General features: G+C 45.1%; 1 protein-coding gene across 1 annotated transcript in view; it reads left to right on the plus strand.

Moving 5' to 3' along the window:
* ARHGAP35 (Rho GTPase activating protein 35) overlaps positions 1 to 23,530 on the plus strand; it is a 147,382-nt gene that overhangs the window by 77,754 nt on the left and 46,098 nt on the right. The window contains exon 3 of the mRNA XM_033223791.1: positions 3,152 to 3,296. Within this exon, the coding sequence (XP_033079682.1) occupies positions 3,152 to 3,296 (145 nt within the window). The remainder of the gene's footprint in view (positions 1 to 3,151; positions 3,297 to 23,530) is intronic.

The following is a 23,530-nucleotide window of genomic DNA, read 5'->3' on the forward strand; positions in this document are numbered from 1 at the left end:
AAATTGTTAAAAACTTGAATGATAGAAATGGATGAATGTGATTTAAGTGCAGATGCTCTTTGGTTATTCAGATTGTATAGCTAACCTTTTAAACTCTAAATATAAAAACTTTTCAACTGTTAACATGTTAAACTTTAAAAAATATGAAATATTTTAAGGGGAGAGAGCATTGTTTGAATCATTGTTATCTGGTTGCAACAATGTGTGAAATAGAAGCACTCAGCCCCTCTTTCCCACCCCGCCCCCCACCCCGAGACGGAGTCTTGCTCTGTCGCCCAGGCTGGAGTGCAATGGCACAATCTCAGTTTACTGCAACCCCTGCCTCCTGGGTTCAAGTGATTCTCCTGCCTCAGCCTCCTGCGTAGCTGGGATCATAGGCATCTGCCACCATGCCTGCCTAATTTTTGTATTTTTTTGTAGAGACAGGGTTTCACCATATTGGCCAGGCTGCTCTCGAACTCCTGATCTCAAGTGATCCACCCGCCTCACCCTCCCAAAGTGCTGGGATTATAGGCGTGAGCCACCATGCCCGGCCAGCCGTCTTATTTATTTATTATTTTGAAACAGGGTCTCACTTTCTCACCAAGGCTGGAGTGCAGTGGCATGATCTTAGCTCACTACAGCCTTGACCTCCTGGGCTCAGGCGATCCTCCCATCTCAGCTTCCCAGGTAGCTGGGACTATAGGCGTGCGCTACCATGCCCAGCTAATTGTTTTTGTATTTTTGATAGAGATGGGGCTTCACCATGTTGCCCAGGCTGGTCTTGAACTCCTGAGCTCAAGCAATCTGCCCACCTCAGCCTCCCATAGTGCTAGGATTACAGGCATTAGCCACCATGCCCAGCCTTAAATTCTTTATGTTATACTTCATATAAGTAGAAGATGCTAGACAGACAGTATAGACTGGCTAAATTATTTCCTGTAAATGTATATCATATATCATTAATTGACTTTTCCTTACTTCTTTGGTAAAAAAAAGTCTGAAGTCAGAGCCTGTTTGCTTCAGTCTATAAGGGGAGTAAGCAGCAGCCATTGCCCCCAACCTAGGAGGCTATGCCACCACTTTATGAGGGGTGGGTATCTCACAGTGAGTGGGGACAGGCTTTATGGAGTGCATGGTTCTTCCCTAGGACCCCAGAATCCATTCACATTATAGCATTCTCCATACTGAGTCAAGTAGCAGGCTGAATGAAGATTGGATTCTCATTGCCTTTGGTTTGTCATTTGAAGTAATCTCACCCAGCAGCCCAGAACTGGAATGGACTTGCTCTTTCCTTGTGTACATTATATTCTGCTCTGTTCTTTTTTATTTTTTTCTTGCTACTTGTTTGCACAGGAAGTTCTCAAAGAATCTCAGACTAAACAGGAAGTGATTTTTTTCCTATATAGAGGGGTACTAGTAGTAACGAAGATGGGCAGGAGAAGGAGAGGGAATAGGTGGCCTGTGGCCTGGTAGCTTGTTGTTTCTTTCCGTGGATTTTATGTAAAATCCCTAAATAATTTAGTTTTATGGGCTGTGCACATTTCTGAGTAAATCTGCTTTTCTAAATTGGTTTCATCAACTGGAAAATGAAACTGAATTGCTGGGAATACACCTGGGTCTAATTTACCGTGATCCTATTTGGTTACTTTTCTCTTTTTAGTAGATATTTTAACAAAAGGCCAAAATTTCAAGTGTATTTCTTTGACTTTAGGAAATGTATCGTTTGTTTAGAGTAATTTTTTCTCCATTTAAAGTTCAAAAGAAAAAGATTGAATACTTTTGAAGCAGAGTATCTCAGTATTAATCATGTTAATGAGTATAGGCTTTGGAGACAAATCTTCCTAAATTTGAATCCAAGCAGTTACTTAGTTGTGTCATTTAGGCATGTGAGACATTTTTTCCTTGGTAAGATGGAGTGTCATCAGGTTTAAAAGAAATAATATTTGGCAGGCTGGGCAACATAGTGAGATGAGACCCCCATCTCTACAGAAAATTTAAAAATTAGCCTGGGTACATGCCTGTGGTCCCAGCTTTGGGATGCTGAGGTAGGAAGATCGCTTGAGCTCAGGAGGTCCAGGCTGCAGTGAGCTGTGGTTGTGCCACTGCACTCCAGCCTGAGCAACACGGGGAGACCCTGTCTCAAAATAATAATAATAAAAATAATATTTGGAACTTACTCTGTGCATAGTAAGTTCTCAAGTGGTTGCTGTTGCTGCTGCTGCTGCTGCTGCTAGTACTTCTTGAAGAAGGTGACTGGGGAAAAAATAGACAAAAAAATACTTTGTCTTATTTGATTAGTTGACTTTACCTTTTCCTAATATGGATGCAACTGAGAATTGACCCCAAGCTAATGTATCAAGGGACGTTCTCATGTGGGGCTATCAGCCCTAGCAGAATGCCTGCTGCCTTTTCTAGAAAGAGGAAATGATCTGTTTTCCATTTCATTTTTTTTTAAACGATTTTAGCTATCTTTGAGTATGTAACATCTATTATCCTTGTAGGGTGTTTGGAAAACTTCCTGTTTACTCCAGAGCATCCCTGGTAGAGGATGTAGATAATTATCGTATTGTTATTTTATTACATAAACATGGCCTGCTTCTTATAAACATCTTTGTTCTAATAATGTGGTCTCATACTGAAGGTGTGACTTTCTGGCATCTTATGTGGTATTCAGAGGCCAGAAGATAGAAAATTAAAATTAATGAAATGAGCCAAGCGAGTCTTTTTAATCCTTCTTGAAATTATTTTATTTTATTTTATTTATTTTTTGAGATGGAGTCTTACTCTGTTGCCCAGGCTGGAATACAGTGGCGCAATCTCGGCTTACCACAGTCTCCACCTCCTGGGTTCAAGCAATTCTCCTGCCTCAGCCTCCAGAGTAGCTGGGACTACAGGCGCCCGCCACCACGCCTGGTTAATTTTTGTATTTTTAGTAGAGATAAGTTTCAGCATGTTGGCCAGGCTGGTCTCGAACTCCTGACCTCAGATGATCCACCGGCCTCGGCCTCCCAGTGTGCTGGGATTACAGGCATGAGCCACCGCATCCAGCCACTTGGCATCTTTCTAGCAGTTTTTATACCACTGCTTCCCCTCTGGAAGCCTTACTGAAGGTTAAGTTACATGTTGATACTCACTTGTTTTTGTGCTTCCTTTTCTCTTTCCTGGACAGAAACCAAAGCCCAAACCCCGGCCATCCATCACAAAGGCAACCTGGGAGAGTAACTATTTTGGGGTGCCTTTAACAACTGTCGTGACTCCAGAGAAGCCGATCCCCATTTTTATTGAAAGATGTATTGAGTACATTGAAGCCACAGGTAAGAGTATTACCTCATAGCAGTTTATAACTTTAACTGTCTACAGGATGCTTACTGGAGGGCCAAGCCATCTGGAGATTCTGGAATCAGTTGTTGTTGAGTGTGAGATGCTCTTGGAGAAGGAGCTGAGCAGTCCCGACAGTTGTCAGATGTGTGGATTCTCCATTTGTGTGCAGTTTTGAGGCTGTCGTTGGGCATTTATTAGGGCTTGGCCTACGAAGGAGCCATTCTATGCTCAAGGTGGCAGCTGTGACTGCTTGGGCACTTTCTCTGTGCTCCCTCACCCACCAGAGCATCAACACTCTGTCAGTTGCCTGCCCGCCTGTGTTCCCTGCAGGTCTGTCAGCTCCTTGAGGGTTTTGCTATCGTGTCCTCAGTACTAGAGTAGATACGTAATACATTTTAGTTTAGTAAAATGAATACAGCCCTCAGCATTCATCGGGAGCCTGAGACTCATGTATTGACAGGATTTTTTTCTGAGGTAAGAAAATGATTAGGATGTTTGGGATATCTTCTGGTTATGCAGCTCCTCTGACAACTTGATGCTATCGCAAAGGTAGACTATCTTGGAAAATTTTTTTGCATTGTTCTTGAAATAAGTTTTACTTATGTTGAAACCATTTGCTTTATTCATTTGAGCTCTCATGTGTCCCTTTGGCCTTCCAGTTTCATTAAGGTAGGTTCTTGAACATGAGGAGTTGGGCTCAGGAACACAGGCTTAAACTAATTTGAAACTAAGGTAGGGATTACAGCCTTCCTATCTGTTCTTTCTAACTCTGATGTTATCTACAAGGGTGTTAAGTATTGTGTGGTGCGGACAGCCTACGAGGCTCTGCTGATAATTTCAGCAGCATCATGTGAAGCTGAGTGACAGTGTTCATATTTATTTATGATGTTGCAAATCAGGGAAGATAGCTTTATTTATTATTTTATTTTTATTTTTATTTTTTATTTTTTGAAACAGAGTCTCACTCTGTTACCCAGGCTGGAGTGCAGTGACACAATCTCAGCTCACTGCAACCTCCGCCTCCCCGGTTCAAGTGATTCTCCTGCCTCCGCCTCCTGAGTAGCTGGGATTACAGGCGCCCGCCATGACGCCCAGCTAATTTTTGTATTTTTAGTAGAGACAGGTTTTCGCCATGTTGGCCAGGCTGTTCTTGAACTCCTGACCTCATGTCCGCCCCCGCTCAGCCTGCCAAAGTGCTGGGATTACAGGTGTGAGCCACCGCTCCTGGCCTGAAGAAAGCTTTTAAGTTGAAGCCCACCAAAGACTTTGTAGTTATTTCCTAGGTTTTCTCTGTGGCACCCCAGGCTTGAATCTCAATAATAAGCACTTTGCATAATCATTACAGATCTATAGCTTTGTTTAGTCCATTCTGTACCCAAAGCGGTTTCTCAGTGCCCATCTTGTTTTTTTTTTTTTTTTTTCCTGCTGTAGACACAGAGGTCTCACTTATTACCCAGGCTAGTCTCACAATCCTAGCCTCAAGTGATCCTCCTACCTTGATCTCCTAAAGTTCTGGGATTACAGGCATGAGCTACCATGCCTGGGCTTCAGTGTCCATCTTTTTTGACACTAATTTTATATTAATTTCTTCCTTTATCTGTCTCTATAAAATGTTTGAAAGTTACAGGTGTGATATGCACCTTTACATTTTTTTATTTATTTACTTATTTAGTTTTCTTAGATGGAGTCTCACTCTGTCACCCAGGCTGGAGTATAGTGGCATGATCCTGACTCACTGCAACCTCTGCCTCCCAGGTTCAAGCAATCCTCCCACCTCAGCCTCCTGAGTAGCTAGGATTACAGGCATGCACCACCACACCTGGCTAATTTTGTTTGTATTTTTAGTAGAGATGGAGTTTCACCATGTTGGTCAGGTGGTTCTCAAACTCCTGACCTCAAGTGATCCACCCACTTTGGCCTCCCAAAGTGCTGTGATTACAAGTGTAAGCCATCGTGCCCACCCTGCACCTTTATTTTTAAATACTTCAATGGGTATTTCCCAAAAACATTCTCTTATAGAAGCACTGTGCATTTATCAAAATTAGGAAATCAACATTCATCTAGTACTCATCTGTCTGTAATCTAATCTATAGACTTTCTCATTTCATCAGTTTTCCCACTAACTTCCTTTGTAGCAACAGACAAAACACTGTTTTGGTCCAGGACCTTATCCGGGACCATACGTTACATTTAGTGGTCAAATCTGGCCAGGCGCAGTGGCTCACAACTGTAGTCCCAGCACTTTGGGAGGCTGACGCAGGCAGATCACAAGGTCAAGAGGTTGAGATCATCCGGGCCAACATGGTGAAACCCCGTCTCTACTAAAAATACAAAAACTTAGGCCAGAGGTGGGTGGATGACCTGAGGTCAGCCTGACCAACATGGAGAAATGCAATCTCTACTAAAAATACAAAATTAGCCAGGCTTGGTGGTGCATGCCTGTAATCCTAGCTACGCAGGAGGCTGAAGCAGGAGAATCGCTTGAACCCAGGAGGTGGAGGTTGCGGTGAGCCAAGATTGCACCATTGCACTCCAGCCTGGGCAACAAGAGCGAAACTCCATCTCAAAAAAAAAAAAAAAAAATTAGCTGGGCATGGTGGCACGCACCTGTAGTCCCAGCTGCTCGGGAAGCTGAGGCAGGAGGATTGGTTGAACCCGGGAGGCAGTGGTTGCAGTGAGCTGAGATCGCGCCAGTATACTCTAGCCTGGCAACAGAGCTAGACTCCATCTCAAAAACAAAAAACAAAAAACAAAAATACCAATCAGTTCTTTTGTAGGGTGTTCCTCAGCTTGGCTTTGTTTTCCCTTTTTTTTTTTTTTTTTTTTGTATTTTTTGTATTTTTTGGTAGAGATGGTCTCAAACTCCTGAGCTCAAGCCATCCACACGCCTCGGCCTTCCAAAGTGCTGGGATTACAGGCGTGAGCCACCGTGCCCGGCCTTGGCTTTGTTTTCATTTTTTTGGATATTTCATCATGATCAGGTTCTGGGTTTGCACTTGTGGCAGACACCACAGGGCAGCAGTGCCTTTGCTGTGTCCCCTCCACTTCATCTCTGCTGCCCGCCATCACCCACCTTCTCAGTCCAGTCTATGGATATGACGATTTATCTGCTGAAAACCCATCCTTGCTTCTTTGTTGCCTATCAGATGCAGGCCACAGTCATAATCCTCCTTCCCGGACTCAGGAACAGCAGGGCTGTTACTATGCCATCGTCCCCTGCCCTCCTTCCCACCCTCCTTTTTTTTCCCTCTCCCCCTCCCTTCCTTCTTTCACCCGTTTCTTTCAGTTTTATACTGCTTCAAGTATTAATTTTAAAATTATTCTACAAGAATGCAAACAAATTATCAGAAGGATGTGAACCAAGCAGAATTTCTTAGTATTTCTCTGCCTTAGGGCATTCCCCTTGTGTGGTTTAAAATTTGTCCCCCACTCCTCTTTGCCTCTGGAACTTATCCTTATTCTTCAAGAGGCTCCTACCCCTAATAGCACTTTGAATTTAACCTCCCTGGTAGTTCTTCTCAGCCAAATTTCACCTTCCTGAAAATGGGATTCTCTGTTCTCCTTGTCTCCCTAGAGCCCGATACAGCATATATATTAATTGATTATTGTAAATTAGCTGGGCATGGTGGCACGTATCTGTGGTCCCAGCTACCCTGGAGGCTGAGGTGGGAGAATTGCTTGAGGCCAAGGGTTCAAGGCTGCAAGTGAGCTGTAATCGCGCCACTGCACTCCAGCCTGGGCAACAGAGCAAGACCCTGTCTCTTAAAAAACAAAAGAGAGAGAGAAAGGGACAGGGTCTCGCTCTGTTGCCCAGGCTAGAGTACAGTGGTGCAGTCATAGCTCACTTGCAGTCTCACCTTTCTGGCCTCAAGCCTCTTGAGTAACTGGGACTTGACAGGCACATGCCACCATGCCCGGCTAATTTTTGTATTTTTTGTAGAGACAAAGTCTCACTATGTTGCCCAGGCAGGTTTCAAACGCCTGGCCTTAAACCATCTTCCCACCTTGGCCTCCCAAAGTGCTGGGATTATAAGCATGAACCACTGCACCCAGCCAGAGACCCTGTCTCTTTCCAAAAAAAAAAAAAAAGATTGATTGAATGAGTGGTTTTCACTCTGGAATACCTTAATTCCATTTTTGTCTTTCTTCTTCAAGAAAAAAATAACCATATATTTCCCCTTATTGGCATTAGTTTGGCCTTTTTTTTTTTTTTTTTTTTGAGACAGAGTCTTGCTCTGTCGCCCAGGCTGGAGTGCAGTGGCGCGATCTCCGCTCACTGCAAGCTCCGCCGCCTCGCAGGTTAATGCCATTCTCCTGCCTCAGCTTCCCTAGAAGCTGGGACTACAGGCGCCCGCCACCACGCCCGGCTAATTTTTTTGTATTTTCAGTAGAGACGGGGTTTTACCATGTTCGCCAGGATGGTCTCGATTTCCTGACCTCGTGATCCGCCCACCTCGGCCTCCCAAAGTGCTGGGATTACAGTCGTGAGCCACCACGCCCAGCCTAGTTTGTACTTTTATGAAATTTCAGAAGAAAAATTAAACCTGGTATCTGTGAGCTTAGTGTGCATTGGAGGGGAGTCTTTGTGTACCCTTATTTCCTAAGAAACCTTTTTTCTCCCCTTTATAAAATTAAAGCACATTCATTGTAGAAATTGGACAAATGGCAAGAACTGTGAAGAGGAACTCAAAGATTTGTGATCTGCTACTTAGTGAAAACCACCATTAATGGTTTGAGATGTTTCTTGTAGTCTTATTTCTCTGCATATACACATATATTTATTTTTACATAATTCAGAGTATGAGGTAAGCTAGCGTTCAACTTTTTTTTAACATAGCCCTCTTAGATGAGGCAGAAGAGGCCGGGTGCAGTGGCTTACACCTGTAATCCCAGCACTTTGGGAGTCCAAGGTAGGCACTCACTTGAGGTCAGGGGTTCCAGACCAGTCTGACCAACATGGCAAAGCCCCATCCATCTCTACTAAAAGTACAAAAATTAGCTGGGCTTGGTGGTACGTGTCTATGATCCCAGCTACTCGGAAGGCTGAGGTGGGATAATTACTTGAACCCACAAGGTGGAGGTTGCAGTGAGCCAAGATCGCACCACTGCACTCCAGCCTGGGCGACAAAGTAAGACTCTGTCTCCAAATAAATAAATTAATTAATTAATAAAGCATGCATGAATGCCAGGCATAGTGATGTGCACCTGTGATCCCAAATGTTTGGGAGGCTGAGACAGGAGGGTCGTTTGAGCCCAGGAGTTCCAAGGCTGCACTGAGCTCTGATCGTACCACTGCAGTCCAGCCTAGGCAACACAGCAAGAGCCTGTCTCAAAACAAAAAAAGAAAGAAAGAAAAAGAAAAAAATTACCATTAATTCAGTAGTATCATTTCACATATAATTCATTTTTAAATGTATTCATTTAACTTAAAACTATATGTTGTAGCTGAGATTTTTGTACTAGGATTCAATCAATAGTCACACTGCACTTGGCTTTGCCCCTTTAGGCCCTTGCAGTCCAGAACAGTCCTCTCTGGCTTGTTTTAATAATGTGATTTTTTTTTTTTTTTTTTTTTTTTTTTTTTTTTTTTTTGAGGCGGAGTCTCGCTCTGTCGCCCAGGCTGGAGTGCAGTGGCCAGATCTCAGCTCACTGCAAGCTCCGCCTCCCGGGTTTACGCCATTCTCCTGCCTCAGCCTCCCGAGTAGCTGGGACTACAGGCGCCCGCCACCTCGCCCGGCTAGTTTTTTTGTATTTTTAGTAGAGACGGGGTTTCACCGTGTTAGCCAGTATGGTCTCGATCTCCCGACCTCGTGATCCGCCCGTCTCGGCCTCCCAAGGTGCTGGGATTACAGGCTTGAGCCAGTGATTTTTTTTTTTTTAAGAGACAGAGTCTCACTCTGTCACTGAGGCTGGAGTACAATGGCGCAATCATAGCTCACGGGAGCCTCTAACTCCTAGGCTCAAGTGATCCTTCCTCCTTTTCTTCCTGAGTGCTACAGGCATGTGCCACCACCCTCAGCCAATGATGACCTTTTTTGAAAAGCCTAGTCAGTTGTCTTGCAGAATGTCCTCCTCATGTAATGTGCTCTTTGGACCTCTTCACCATCCTCGGCTCCCTTCCAGGACCACCTGTGACCATGTCAGAGTGTGGCCTCTGACTGAGCAGGGGGTTGAGCATCCTGCATGTGGTGGATGCAGGACTGCTGCCTCCCTCTCCGGACAAGGCATATGTATGAATTGAGCTTACGGGCTCCATTGGGTTGTACTGAATAATTGAACGAATTGTGGGCTAGTGTTTTCTGCAACTCTGACTGACAGAGAGTGGGCTTGCATGTTCCTTAGGGAAAGCTGGTGCTGCCACCTGCCCTCTCACCACATCTCCCTCTCTTGCTCGTGGTGGGAATGGACATAGGACCACACAGGTTTCATGTGGTATTCCAGGCACGGGCTCCTAGCTGATTAGAGATGACATTCCCAATGAAACTTGTTTACTAGGCCTGGTCAAAGCAGTCCAAAGTCAGAAGTCATTGTGTCCCTGTTTTTGTGTCCATTTCATGTACCTTGGCACTTTAAGGCTTGTCCTGGAAAATAAAACATTTCATCATCACTTGTGAAGGCAGGGCTTGGGAGTTTGCACTGCTAAGATGAGGATAGGAAAGAAATTTATGCCACAGGGCCTTTGCTGCTGCCCACTCACCTGTCTGCACAGCCAGGGCATGGCCAGCGGAAGTGGAGAAGACGAGCAAGACCACAACCTTGCCGTGGAGAGGTGATAAATCAGGACTTGAACTATCCCATCACTCTAAAAATGTTTTTTATCTGATTACAAAAGTAATATATGGCCAGGCATGATGGCTCACGCCTGTAATTCCAGCACTTTGGGACGGCAAGGCAGGAGTAGCATTCAAGCCCATGAGTTTAAGTCCAACCCCGGCAACATGGTGAAACCCTGTCTCTACCAACAATACAGAAATTAGCCATACATGATGGTCTGTGCCTGTAGTCCCAGCTACTCAGAGGCTGAGGTAGGAGGATCGCTCGAGCCCAGAAGGTTGAGGTTACCGTAAGCTGAGATCATGCCACTGCACTCCAGCGTGGGCAACAGAGTAAGACCCTGTCTCAAAAAAAAAAAAAGAATATACATATACTTGCTTACTATAAAACAAATTAATCATTATAGATATGTATGACAGAAAGTGAAAATCTTTTACAATCCCAGTCTCCAGGAGTCATCTCATTAATGTACAGATTATGCTTCCTGCTAATGCTAGTCCCCCAAAACATTGAAAAGTCTGAGTATGAGATCATCTCTGTGCTGTTCTGCAGCTCGTTGTTTGTTTTAGCTGAACATGAGATCTTGGGCGTCACTTCTGAATTCCACCTCCAAGCCAATTGCATTTTGGTTTTTGATGTGGGGAGAGGATGCAAGAGCTATTACGAGAGGAGGGTGTCTGGAAGTGTGGGAAGAGAAGCCTTGTTTGCAGAGGTGGCATGTGGCAGGTTCCTGTGACTGGCATCTCCCAGCCCCTAAGTTTGTGAGTAAAGTGCCAACTCCTTCTAAACACAGATCACAAGAAAAAGGATCATCACTTTCTTACCTCAGTTTACTGCTCCTAATGTTTACGAGCAGGGGAGCAGGGCACTGTGTTGAGACTCCTCCCCCATATTTTCCCTTCTTAGGTTAGCTTCTAACATTGTGAGGGAAATTGGTTCTGATTTGCACCTGTCTTCTTTCCTGAGCTTTCTGACCAGTTCATTTACCCTTGTTCATATTTCTGAAAATCAGAACACAGTCAAAAAATGACCAGAGAGTAGAACAGCTTTCAGATTGATCTGCAGATGCTTTTAGCCCAGCCCAGGGACATCCTCTGTGCTTGCTGTGCTAATAGGATATTAGACTTTCACTCTCTCAGCTCCGGTTACATGGAAAGGCTGGATGAGGGCATGTCACTGCCACAGCTGCTCTGGGACTGCCACTGAGAGTGGGAAGGAGGCGGGGGTTGGCGGGGAGCTTAGGAGTCAGACTAACTTTCTATTTCTAGCTTGAATACTTTTTTTCCTCCAGTTTTCATCTTTGTGGAAAATTGGTTGAAGCAATGGAGTCACTGCTCCCTTCTGCAGCAGTGTGGCTCCTAATGACAGAGAACATTGGCCAAGCTCATCTGAGCTCTCTGATGCACAGCAGGAAGTAGAATTATTCAATTCAGTGTACCTCTCTGGAATGGGGCGAGAGGTTACTTTTAGAGCCGGCTCACAATCCTCCTGAGAATAATTTCTCAGGGTAAAGTACACTCTTTATAGCTCATGGTGGTCACAAGACTGAGGTTTTAAATCCTGGGTCTCGGGGCCAAATTTGAGTCAAGCCTTCCTAGGATTCAAGAAATCTGACAGCAGAGGAACCCCCTGAAACAGCTTCCAAGTGTCTGTCAGCCTGCCTACCTGGGACGGTCTCAGCGTTCTGGAGACAGAATCTTAGTGCCCCACTTGCTTTGGCTCTGCTACATGTGTTCCCAGTCCCCCAGCCTCTCCTCAGCCTCACTTGCTATTTAACTAAAAATAGCATTCTCTATGCATGCTTTCTTTGAATAATGTGTGAAGCCAGACTTCGTTCCCTGTTTCTGTGATTTTTAACCTCTGCTTTTGGCAGTGCAAGAGGGGGCAGGACAACAGTGAGGAAATTATTTCCCTGGCCCCAGTCGTTTCTTAATTGGTTTGCTTACTGAGATGACCAGCCTCCACACCTCCAGCAAGTGCTGTAGGGGAAATTGTGCCCAGGGAGAAGCAGTTTCATTGGGGCAGAAGGCACCCATCTTCTCTCTTGAATTATGGTATATTCAAACTATTCTATAAAAATAACTGCCAGGCCACAGTTTTGTTAGTGCAGCTGACTTTCAGTTAGTCCCTCTGGAATGAAAAGCTGCCTGAAGTCAAGGAAGACCTGGCAGGCGTTGAAAGTAATAATGGTCAAGGTGGTTTGCCCTTGCGTTCCCTCACCCCGCTTTCTGTTCCATACACGTTTCTTGAGCATTGATATGGCCTAGGCCTGGCTCTGGGTACTCCGTCATATATGATCTCATAAGAGATGGCGTTTTGCTCTAAGAACATGGGTGTGGTAGGAAGCTAGCCCTTGGGAGGAGTCAGGGTACATCTCAGTCTTTGTCACTGTGGGGAGGACCTCAATGTCAGTAAAGTTCAGGGTTAGTCTGGCTGGAAAAAAGGTGGCAGCATTGATATTCCCTTCCCTGCATAAAACCTTGAGAGGAGTCCTGCATAAAATCCAGTGACAGAAGCCAGGCTCTGCCTCTCAGGGCAGCACCTGCCTGTCATAGTATTTTAGCTGAAGTTCACATTTATTTTCTTTTTCTTATTTTTTATTTTTTTTCAGAAACGGTCACCCAGGCTGCAGTGCAGTGGTGCAATCACAGCTCACTGCAGCCTTGAACTCCTGGGTTCAAGTGATCCTCCCGCCTCAGCCTCCCAAGTAGCTGGGACTACAGACGCATGCCACCATGCCTGGCTTGGTTGTTTTTTTTTTTTGAGATGGGGTCTTGCTGTGTTTCCCAGGCTGGTCTCTTAACTCCTGACCTCAAGCAGTCCTCCCTTCTCAGCCTCTCTCGTCTCTGAGATTGCAGGCATGAGCTACTAAGCCCAGCTTCACATTTATTTTCAAAAGCTCTTTGCTGGAGGGCTTGCACAGCCCCACCTTGGGGTATCATTGCCTGCATTTGGGAGACTGTAATGTAAGTGGTGCCGCCTTTATTTGCCTTCCAGGGACACTTCCTTGATGGAGACATAATCAGGTCAACTTTGACCTCTCGTCCCTGGTTGAGTGGGGAAATCCCAGAGAGAGGATCACGTGGTTGTAGGAAGACAAACTTCCAGATAACTCTTTAATAGCATTAAGCTTAATTCACTTCCCATGTTTTTTGTGGGGGTGGATGGCAGATTTTGTTCATTAAATGAGTATTTATTGACTGTTTATATTAATTAAGCACCTACTGTATGCTGGGCACTGTTTTGAACTCAGGTTGCCCCCATGTCTCTGGGAGTGGGGGAGATAGATATAATCACACGAATGCATAATTCATCAGACAAGGAACATTATTGGATTTTTAAATTACTGGGGAATAAAATAACACACAGGACCCAGTGTTGGTGAGGATATGGAGCAATTAGAATCCTCACACTGCCGAAGGGAGTGTAAAGGGCAGAGTCACTTTGGAAAACTCTTTGGCAGTTCATTAAAAAGTTAAACTATAAAAAGATCCTTTTATAGTTCATAAGTGTGACGATGGGTTGTATAGGGAAAAACTCCAACCCCATTTTTCCTCCACCCTCACACCACAACAATCACCAACACAGAAGACTTCTGTGACCAAATGTGTGGGGTGCTTTCCCCGCATCCCAGACACCAGCTGCAAGTGCGGGCCTCTGGAACTTCTGACTGACCAGCTTCAAGTTGGGGTTCCCATGACCCCCTCTTTGGGTTCAGTTAATTTCTGGAGCAGTTCACAGAACTTAAGGAAACACTTGCTTATGTTTACTGGTTTATTATAAAGAATATTACATGGGATACAGATGAAGAGATGTGGGTAGGGCGAGGTACAGGGGAAGGTCGTGGAGCTTCCATGCCCTCCCTGGGCATGCCACCCTCCAGGACCCTCCGGTGTTCAGTTATCTGGAAGCTCTCTGAACCCTGGCCTCTTGGGTTTTGTGGAAGCTTTATGACATCAGCATTCCTTCCCCCAGGGTATAGGGTGGGACCCTCTCAGGCGAGGGTCTTAAGACTCACAGTTGGAAAAGTGGGGTACGATTAGAGTCCTGCCTTGTGGCAGGTGAAAGGAGGACAGGAGGGAGATTGTGTTTCCCGATACCTGCCCTTGGGGCCTAACACACCCAGCATTATAACAAAAGACTGTAACAAGGGCTGTGGGAGTTAGGAACTAGGAACTGTAGACAAAAACCTGTGTATCATAATATCACATTGGGTTTTCCTGCTCATGTGTGAAAAATCCCTCTTTCAAACCTTGTTCTGGCACATTATCTTACATGAAAGGAGAAAAAGCTAAACATACACTTACCATCCCACTTCTAGGTATTTGCCCAAGGTAGATGAAAACATAGTTCACACTAAGACTTGTACTCAGCTGTTTCTAGCAGCTTTGTTCATGACAGCCCCAAACTAGAAGCCACCCAAATGTCCACTGGCAGGTGAATAGACCAGTAGGTCCATCCATCCGATGGAATACTTCTCATTCGTTAAAGGGAATAAGTACGCTGTGTGTAACAACAGTGGGATCTCAAAATTATGCTGCTGAGAGTCATGGAAGCCAGACACACAAGACCATGAACTGCGGTTCCCTTTCTAGAAAACTCTGGAAAATGCACACTAACCTACTAATGTGAAGCCAACCAGTGGTGGCCTGGAAGCTGGGATGGCAAGAAGAATTGATTGCAAAGAAACAATGGAGAACTTTTGGGGGCGGTGGAAGTATTCCATATTTTAATTGTGATCATTTCACTCATGTATTACATATTACAAAATTATCGGGCCGGGCACAGTGGCTTACGCCTGTAATCCCAGCACTTTGGGAGGCCAAGGCAGGTGGATCACAAGGTCAGGAGATCGAGACCATCCTGGCTAACATGGTGAAACCCTGTCTCTACCAAAAATACAAAAAATTAGCGGGGAGTGGTGGCAGACACCTGTAGTCCCAGCTACTCAGGAGACTGAGGCAGGAGAATGGCGTGAACCCGGGAGACGGAGCGTGCAGTGAGCCGAGATGGTGCCACTGCACTCCAGCCTGGGCGACAGAGCAAGACTCCATCTCAAAAAAAAAAAAAAAATTATCAGATGGTATACTTTAAATGGATACAGTTTACTATATATAAATTATACCTCAATAAAGTTGATTTATAAAAACTTTTTTAAAAAGTCATTGGGGAACAGTTTCAAAGAAACTTGCTGTTTATATAATTTCAAAATATTATCCAGCACATTAACTACTAGTTAAAAAGGGGGCACCTTTATAATGCAAAGATCTGGGTATTACCACCTTACCAAAGTAGTTACACTCAGTATCTCTACCGGGTCAGCCCGACATTGTGTTGTGCCTCCTGGCCAAAAATACCTCACCCGAATTTTATCAGGAAGAAGCAATCAGACAAATCCACAATATGATACATTTATGAAACAAGTGACCTCAGCACTTTGGGAGGCTGAGATAGGCGGATCACAAGGTCAAGAGATCGAGACCATCCTGGCTAACCCAGTGAAACCCCGTCTCTACTAAAAAATAGAAAAAAAAACACTAGCTGGGCGAGGTGGCGGGCGCCTATAGTCCCAGCTGCTCGGGAGGCTGAAGCAGGAGAATGGTGTAAACCCGGGAGGCGGAGTTTGCAGTGAGCTGAGATCCGGCCACTGCACTCCAGCCCGGGCGACACAGTGAGACTCCGTCTCAAAAAAAAAAAAAGTGGCCTGAGCTCAACAAAAAAGGGTCGTGAAAAAGAAGAGTTGGGGGGTCTAATGTGACTTCTCCATTTGTACTGTGAACTCATTTTCCACCAGCCTAGTCAGATGTCAAACCCATGAAATTTGGAGTCACAGCTGACACCCCGCCTTTGCCATGCAGGAATAGCTGGCCAGCCATAGGCAAGACACCTAAACTGTCTCAGCCTCATTTTTCTGTTCCTTCAAATTGGGAATGAAAATAACAACTCTTTCAAAGGGAGTTTTCGACGATTAAGTCTTTTTTGTAATGTTCTTGGAGTAGTGCCTGGCACGTAGTGATCACTCAGTCAATGTTAGCAATTATTTTGGTAGCTCCTGTCACTGACTTGCTGTGGTGTAGAAATCCCAATGGGACATTTCCCCAAAACGGTAGTGGATGAGACTGGGCAGTGTCTGTAGGCAGTTTTTAAAACTTCCCCTTGAAATATAACACACACTAAGAAAAGAACACCCATCTGGGCACTGGTTGCACAGGTCAGGAAACAGAAGACGGCCACCCCCCAGAGCCCCCTCGTCATTTCATCCCTCAACAAGGATAACCAGTATCCTGGCATCCGATGGTATGGAATACTTTTGCCTGCTTTTGTATTTTAAAAATGGAATCATACCAAATGCACATTTTTGTACCTGGCTTCTTTCACTTATGTTTATGAGATTCAGCTACACGATTAAATCCATAAATTCATCCATGGTTGTGTGTGATTGTAGATGATTCGTTCTCATTGCTGTGTAGACTTTCCTCATGTGAATATTCCACAATTTATTTCTTTCTTCCACTCTTCCTGGACATTTGGGTACTTTCCAGTTTGGGGCAGTTATGAATAGTGCTGCTGTGAACATTCCTGTACATGAATTTTGGTGTACATATGTGTACACTTACATTGGTGTGTATACCTAGAAGGGAGGGAATTTTGAATAATTCAGTTTAGCATGTTGGACACAATGATTTAAATGATGTCTCCAAGCATGTATCAGTCCCTGAAGGGGTAATAATCTCCGAGTCTGATGGCAGAGGCAGTCAGGGGATCTCTCTGTGTTACTGAGCTTGTGATGGTGTGTTTTTGTGTCTTCGGGGCTGAAGGAGTGATTCTGGCAGGATGAGTGTGGTTTCCCCAAAGCTGTCACCACATTCTTGCCCCAGCTGGATCGTTGCCATCTACTGAGTCCTGGCTGGCCCTCCATTACCTCGCTGTGGCTCTCTCTGTGGTTTTGCATTGAGACTGTGGGTTACACACATCTTGAAGACCCCATGGTTTTTACCTGCTGGCCATCACAGGGCAGTGCTCTCTGATGAAATGCTGGCCATTTGTGGCACAGATAAGTAGGTGTCAGCAAGAACACCTAGCAGTGAGACAAGTCTTCACCAAGACTCCAAAATGAAAGGTTCAGCCTTGTGGACAGTTTGTGAGGAGAGGAAAGGGAGCTAGTCAAGAAGTGAGGCTCTTATCCCAGTCCGTTTACAGGGTGAACGTGGAGCCCTGCTGCTGCGGACCAGTTTGTCTTTGCAGGTCAGAGGTTACCCTCAGCTCCTTAGCTGCAAATGGAAGCCCTCTATCAAATGGCCTTTGCCAGAATACTTAGGCTGTGACCTTCCCCCGATGCAGTTCATTTGCCTGGGTAAATGAGTAGAGTGCTTTCTGCGTGGCAGATTTAAATTTCACCACTAATTGATGCTAGCGTCTTCAGGGGAAAATGCTTGCCATTAGATCAGAGGCCTTTGGGAGACAGCCTCGCAACAAATACATCCAGGACAGGGGGCGGGGATGGGGAAAGTACAGAATGCAACTGTACCGAAAGGAACTGTGGGACGTGCCAAGAGAAACCAACTGAGGACTTTTGAGATGTGCCCTTGGGGAGTGTGCATATGCATGTTTGTGCCATGTGTGTTTTGATGGCCTTTTTTTTTTTTTTTCTTGCTAGTATATAGTATGTACAGGACAAACTTGGAGCCAAACTGCCTGGAATCAAATCCCAGCCCTGCTGCTTATGAGCAAATATTTAACTTCTCTATTGTTAGTTTCCTTGACTCTAAAATAGGGATAATGATGGTACTTTGAGTCATGAGATGATTCAGTATGTTAAAGACCTCATAACAGTACCTGGCAGGTTGTAAGTAGTCAATTAGCTGCTGCTGCTGCTAGTGTTATTATTGAAATGATCTAAGATGCATCTTCCACTCTAGGCGGGCCCCTGTGCTGGCTATCCCCTTCATTTGCGAAGTCCCCCATGCCGAGGTTCCTGGTCTTCAAGACCCAGTATGGGTGTCTCCCCAGGGAGAGTAGCCCACGTGACTTGCTCTCCCTTCTGCATTCCTAAGGTCATAGCAGGGCGGGTCAGAGCATGGACTTTGGAATTAGTACAATTGGTTTAAAATCCCAACTGGAGGGGGATGGGGGATTAAGAGAGGATGCTTAAATGGATGTAAAAATACAGTTAGAAGGAATAAGTTCTAGTATTTGATAGCCCAGTAGGATGACTATAGTTAACAATAATTGATTGTATATTTCAACATAGCTACAAGATGTGAAATGTTGCCAACACAAAGAAAGGATATATATTTGAGGTGATGGATATCCTAATCAGCCTGATTTGATCATTACACATTGTATCCTTGTATCAAAATATCACATGTATCCTGTAAATATATATAATTATGTATCCATTTTAAAAAATACATTATTTGCTGGGCAGGGTGGCTCAAGCCTGTAATCCCAGCACTTTGGGAGGCCAAGACGGGCGGATCACGAGGTCAGGAGATCGAGACCATCCTGGCTAACACGGTGAAACCCCGTCTCTACTAAAAACTACAAAAAACTAGCCGGGCGAGGTGGCGGCACCTGTAGTCCCAGCTACCCGGGAGGCTGAGGCAGGAGAATGGCGTGAACCCGGGAGGCGGAGCTTGCAGTGAGCTGAGATCCGGCCACAGCACTCCAGCCTGGGTGACAGAGCGAGACTCCGTCTCAAAAAAAAAAAAAAAAAAACATTATTTTTAGCATAGAATATTAAAACTATGGATACTCAAAGTTCTGAATGATTGTGTCATTTATTACATTAATTGTGCGGTTCAATTTAAATTTATGATCCTCCAAATAAATTGTCAAAATGATTTGGAAGGAACTATTATTTATCTTATGAAAAGTAAGCCCCAGAAATAAAAAAGTTCCTGCAAAATAATCTGTAGTTGTGTTTATATTACGTGAATTATTCGCTGTTTCTCCAAAAGAGCATGTAAGAAGTCAGTAATTCTCAGATGTGCAAAATATTTCCACATGCTTAACAAGAAAACTGTCCAAAACGAAACAGACAAACATCCCAGCTCTGCCACTTACCTTGGCTAAACTCTTTCACATTGCTGAGCCTCTGTTCTTCCTCTGCAAAATGCAGCTAATGATCATGCCCACCTTATTAGGACTATGAGGACTGTTTTTGTTTTGTTGTGTTGTGTTGTGTTTTGTTTTGTTTTGTTTGAGACAGGGTCTCCCTCTTTCGCACAGGTTGGAGTGCAGTGGTGCAATCTCAGCTCGTGGCATGCAGCCTCGACCTCGTGGGTCTCAGACAGTCCTAACTGAGCCTCCAGAGTAGCTGGGACCACAAGCACACACCACCACGCCCAGCTAGTTTTTGTATTTTTTGTAGGGGGGCGGTTCGCCATGTTGCCGAGGCTGGTCTTGAACTCCTGGCCTTGAGTGATCTGCCCACTTTGAGTGATCCCAAAGTGCTGGGATAACAGGCATGAGTCACCATACCTGGCCCTACATCACTCTTTAAGGGGTCCTTTGTGCATTTATTTCTCTCCCTGGCTCCAGAGAGCCAGAGGACTGTGAAGACACTGTCCTTTTTTCACCTATTCAGTAAGTATATATTGAGCACCTTATACCATGTGCCATGCGCTGTTTAAAATGCTGGTGATACAGCATAGGACAAAACAGACAAAATCCTCACCCTCGTGTGGCGTACATTATAACCCGGGAGGAGACAGATAATAATAAGTAAAATGTAAAGAACCTTAGTGATTAGTGCTCTTGAAGGAAAAAATGGAAAAAATGAAGCAGGAAAGGTGGAGTATGAAATGTCTGGGGTGAGTGTTAACATTTTAGATAAGGAGGGCTGGGGAAGTGTGACTTTTGAGAAGGTCCTGAAGGAAATGGGGGAGGGAGCCATGCCATTTCCTTGGGAAGAACCTTTCAGACAGCGAGAACAGCAAGTGCAAACATCCAGAGGCCAGGACATTCCTGGGAAAGAGCTTGGTTTTTACTCTGAGTGAGGTAAGAAGCCATTGAGGGGTTTGGAGTGTAGGGACAGGACTTCGCCTTTGTTGAATAAAATAACTGGCTGCTCTGTGGGGAACAGTCCTTGCCCTTGAGGACTTGTGTGTTCTTGTTCTAGCTGCCTTTCTGCAAATCTTTCTCCATTCTGCTATTCCTTTCTCTGGGTGTATACCCAGTCCCCCATATTGCCGGCATGGGTTCAACCAAACCCTTCCTTCAGACTTGAAAGGGTAGAGTAGCACACTCCAGCATGGGGGCAGCCCAGGTTGGAGCCCAGCTGGGAGAATTCAGCGCAGTAAGTAGACGGGTCACTTCCCATCCAACCCTGTCTTTCCAAGCCCGTCTTCCTTCACACTGGACTCCTTATCACCTTCACACAGTGTCGTGCCTCTGCGTCGTTGTTAATCACTGTTCCTACTGCCTAATATGTTGTTTTGTCTCCTATCTAACACATTCCCATCCTTTCCAAAGCCTTCACACTCTAGACATGCCTCGATTATAGGACCTGTCCCCTTGTGTTAGGGATACTGTTTCTGTCTGTCACTCCTTAGAAGAAGAGACAGGAGGGAGCTTGCTCTCCTCCCTCTGCCATGTGAGGACACGAGAAGGCGGCTGTCCGTATGTAAGCCAGCAGGAGGGCTCTGCCAGAAACCAAATAGTCTGGCCCCTCAATCTTGGACTTCCCAGCCCTCAGAACTGTGACAAAAAGAGAGCAATTGGTGAAGCCACCCAGTCTGTGGTATTTTGTTATGGCAGCCTGAGCAGCTAAGACAGATGGCAAGGTGACTGACACAGGCATCAGAACACCTGAGAGCCTTAAGGCAGGGGCCCCTTCTTTCCTGATTCATGTGTCCCCATGGGACCTGGCTCTCCAGAGTCCTCCGTCAGGGATCTTTGTGTCCACATGACCAGAACAGAGCAATTGGGTCAGTAGAAATGGGAATTGAGGCAATTGAAAGTCAGAAGGGCTGAGACAGGTGGATGAAGACGTGGACAAATGCCACTTGAGAGCCATGGTCTGAAGAGATGAGCTCATGCCTTTGTGTAGTGCCCGGCTCCCAGGTGGTTTACTGTTTGAAATGTAAGCTGACTGGGTATCAGACAACTGAATCCCACTTTTCCAAACAAAGATGGTGCAAGGCCTTGTGATTTCACCCCAGTTTGCGTTCTTCCACTCTTGGCTGGCATCCTTTGGCTATTTAAATTCATAGCCTCCCAACAGTTTTAAAGAAACAAACAAACTCACACAATTTAGCTTTTGATGTAAGCTGCAATTTGGTTGAAACAAGATCTTTCCAGTACATAGTCCAAAGCTCCTGATAACTGAAACTACAATCAGTGTTTCTGTTCTGTGATCTGTTTTTTGTTTTAAAAGCCACAACAGAAAACCTTTCCTTCTATTATGGCTGTCAGGAGCCAGCGTTTGGGCTTAATCGATAATGAGGTGTTTCACTTCCTGAGGCTGGGCTCTCTGTGGAGAGCACTTAATTCTCCGTAACCCATGAAGCCAGTGAAGGACCCTGAAACTGGGTAAATTCAAAATTCTTTTGAGCCTTGGATAGTCTTAGGCATAGTTCTGGCAGGGTCTGACTTGAAAAAGTAGGTTGTGTATTTGTTATTGTCGTTTCAATACCACTAATACTAGATGAAGAAGAAGAAGGCAAAAGACCCAGCCTGAGCAGAACTCAATGCAACAGTCCTTAATTCTAAGCCGCCCCTGTCCATGTGATACAACTCCTGGCGTGGGGGCAGATAGTGGGGCATTTTAGTAAGTATAGGTATTAATGATAAGTTTGTCTAGTTTGGAAAACTTTTGAATGGGCAGAGGTGAACATAATCAGATGGCAAGGATGTGGTAGTAACTGTTTGAATAACAATAATGATGAGGATAGCTAACACTGATAAGCATTATTTCATGTCACCCTGTCCATGACGGACAGAGTCTGAGAGGAGTTGCCATTGCCCCCACACAGCCAGCCTTTCAGCAGCCTTCTTGGCAGCAGTTATGTCAAACCAACAGTATCTTCCTAATCTTAGCCTCACAAAATTCATTTATGTTTCTGTATACTTTATACACATAGCATGAAGGTAATTTCATACAGTGTGTTTTGTTTTGTTTTGTTTTGTTTTGTGACAGGGTCTCTTTCCATCGCCCGGACTGGAGTGCAGTATTTCATACTTCCTGTATTTGTGGCAGGAAGCTTTATGCTTTATCATCAGAGTGATCTTTGAAGGGAAGGACTTACTCAGCATTTAAATAACACAAGCTAGATTACAGGGCAACCCTTTAAACCATTTAAGAAAAAAATGATTTCCTTTTTAAAAAATGGTAATTGCTGTATGACTGTCATATTTTTCCTCTTGAAAGTTTTTTTTAAGTAAAAATGAGCCTTCATGCTACACCCACATATGCCCATCATTTAGCAAGACAGGGTCAATGCAGGTCATGCATTCCTAATCTGAAATCCAAAATGCCCAGATCTGAACATTTTTGAGCACCAACATGATTCCCCACCTGACCCCATGTGGCAGGTCACAGTCAAAATTTGTTTCATGCACACAATTACTTAAAACATTGTATGAGGGCCGGGCGCGGTGGCTCAAGCCTGTAATCCCAGCACTTTGGGAGGCCGAGACAGGCAGATCACGAGGTCAGGAGATTGAGACCATCCTGGCGAACACGGTGAAACCCCGTCTCTACTAAAAAAATACAAAAAACTAGCCGGGCAAGGTGGCGGGCGCCTGTAGTCCCAGCTACTCGGGAGGCTGAGGCAGGAGAATGGCGTAAACCCGGGAGGCGGAGCTTGCAGTGAGCTGAGATCCGGCCACTGCACTCCAGCCTGGGTGACAGAGCGAGACTCCGTCTCAAAACAAACAAACAAACAAACAAAAAAACATTGTACAAGGCCAGGCACAGTGGCTCATGCCTGTAATCCCAACACTTAGAGAGACCAGTGCAGGCAGATCACTTGAGCCCAGGAGTTTGAGACCAGAGCAAGATGGAGAAACCCCATCTCTACTAAAATTACAAAATTTAGGTGTGATGGCATGCACCTGTAGTCCCAGCTACTTGGGACTTTCACCATGTTAGCCAGGATGGTCTCAATCTGCTGACTTCGTGGATCTGCTCACCTCGGCCTCCCAAAGTGCTGGGATTACAGGCATGAGCCACCGTGCCCGGCCAGAGCAGACTTTCTAACACTGCTATTCAAATGGTACCATCCTTCGTCCTTTTTTTTTTTTTGAGACGGAGTCTCGCTCTGTTGCCCGGGCTGGAGTTCAGTGGCACGGTCTCGGCTCACTGCAAGCTCCGCCTCCCGGGTTCACGCCATTCTCCTGCCTCAGCCTCCTGAGCAGCTGGGACTACAGGCGCCCGCCACCACGCTCGGCTAATTTTTTTTTGTAGTTTAGTAGAGACGGGGTTTCACCGTGTTCGCCAGTATGGTCT

Source organism: Trachypithecus francoisi, unplaced genomic scaffold, assembly GCF_009764315.1.
Source record: "Trachypithecus francoisi isolate TF-2019V2 unplaced genomic scaffold, Tfra_2.0 Lachesis_group12, whole genome shotgun sequence".
NCBI classification, from domain to species: Eukaryota; Metazoa; Chordata; class Mammalia; order Primates; family Cercopithecidae; genus Trachypithecus; species Trachypithecus francoisi.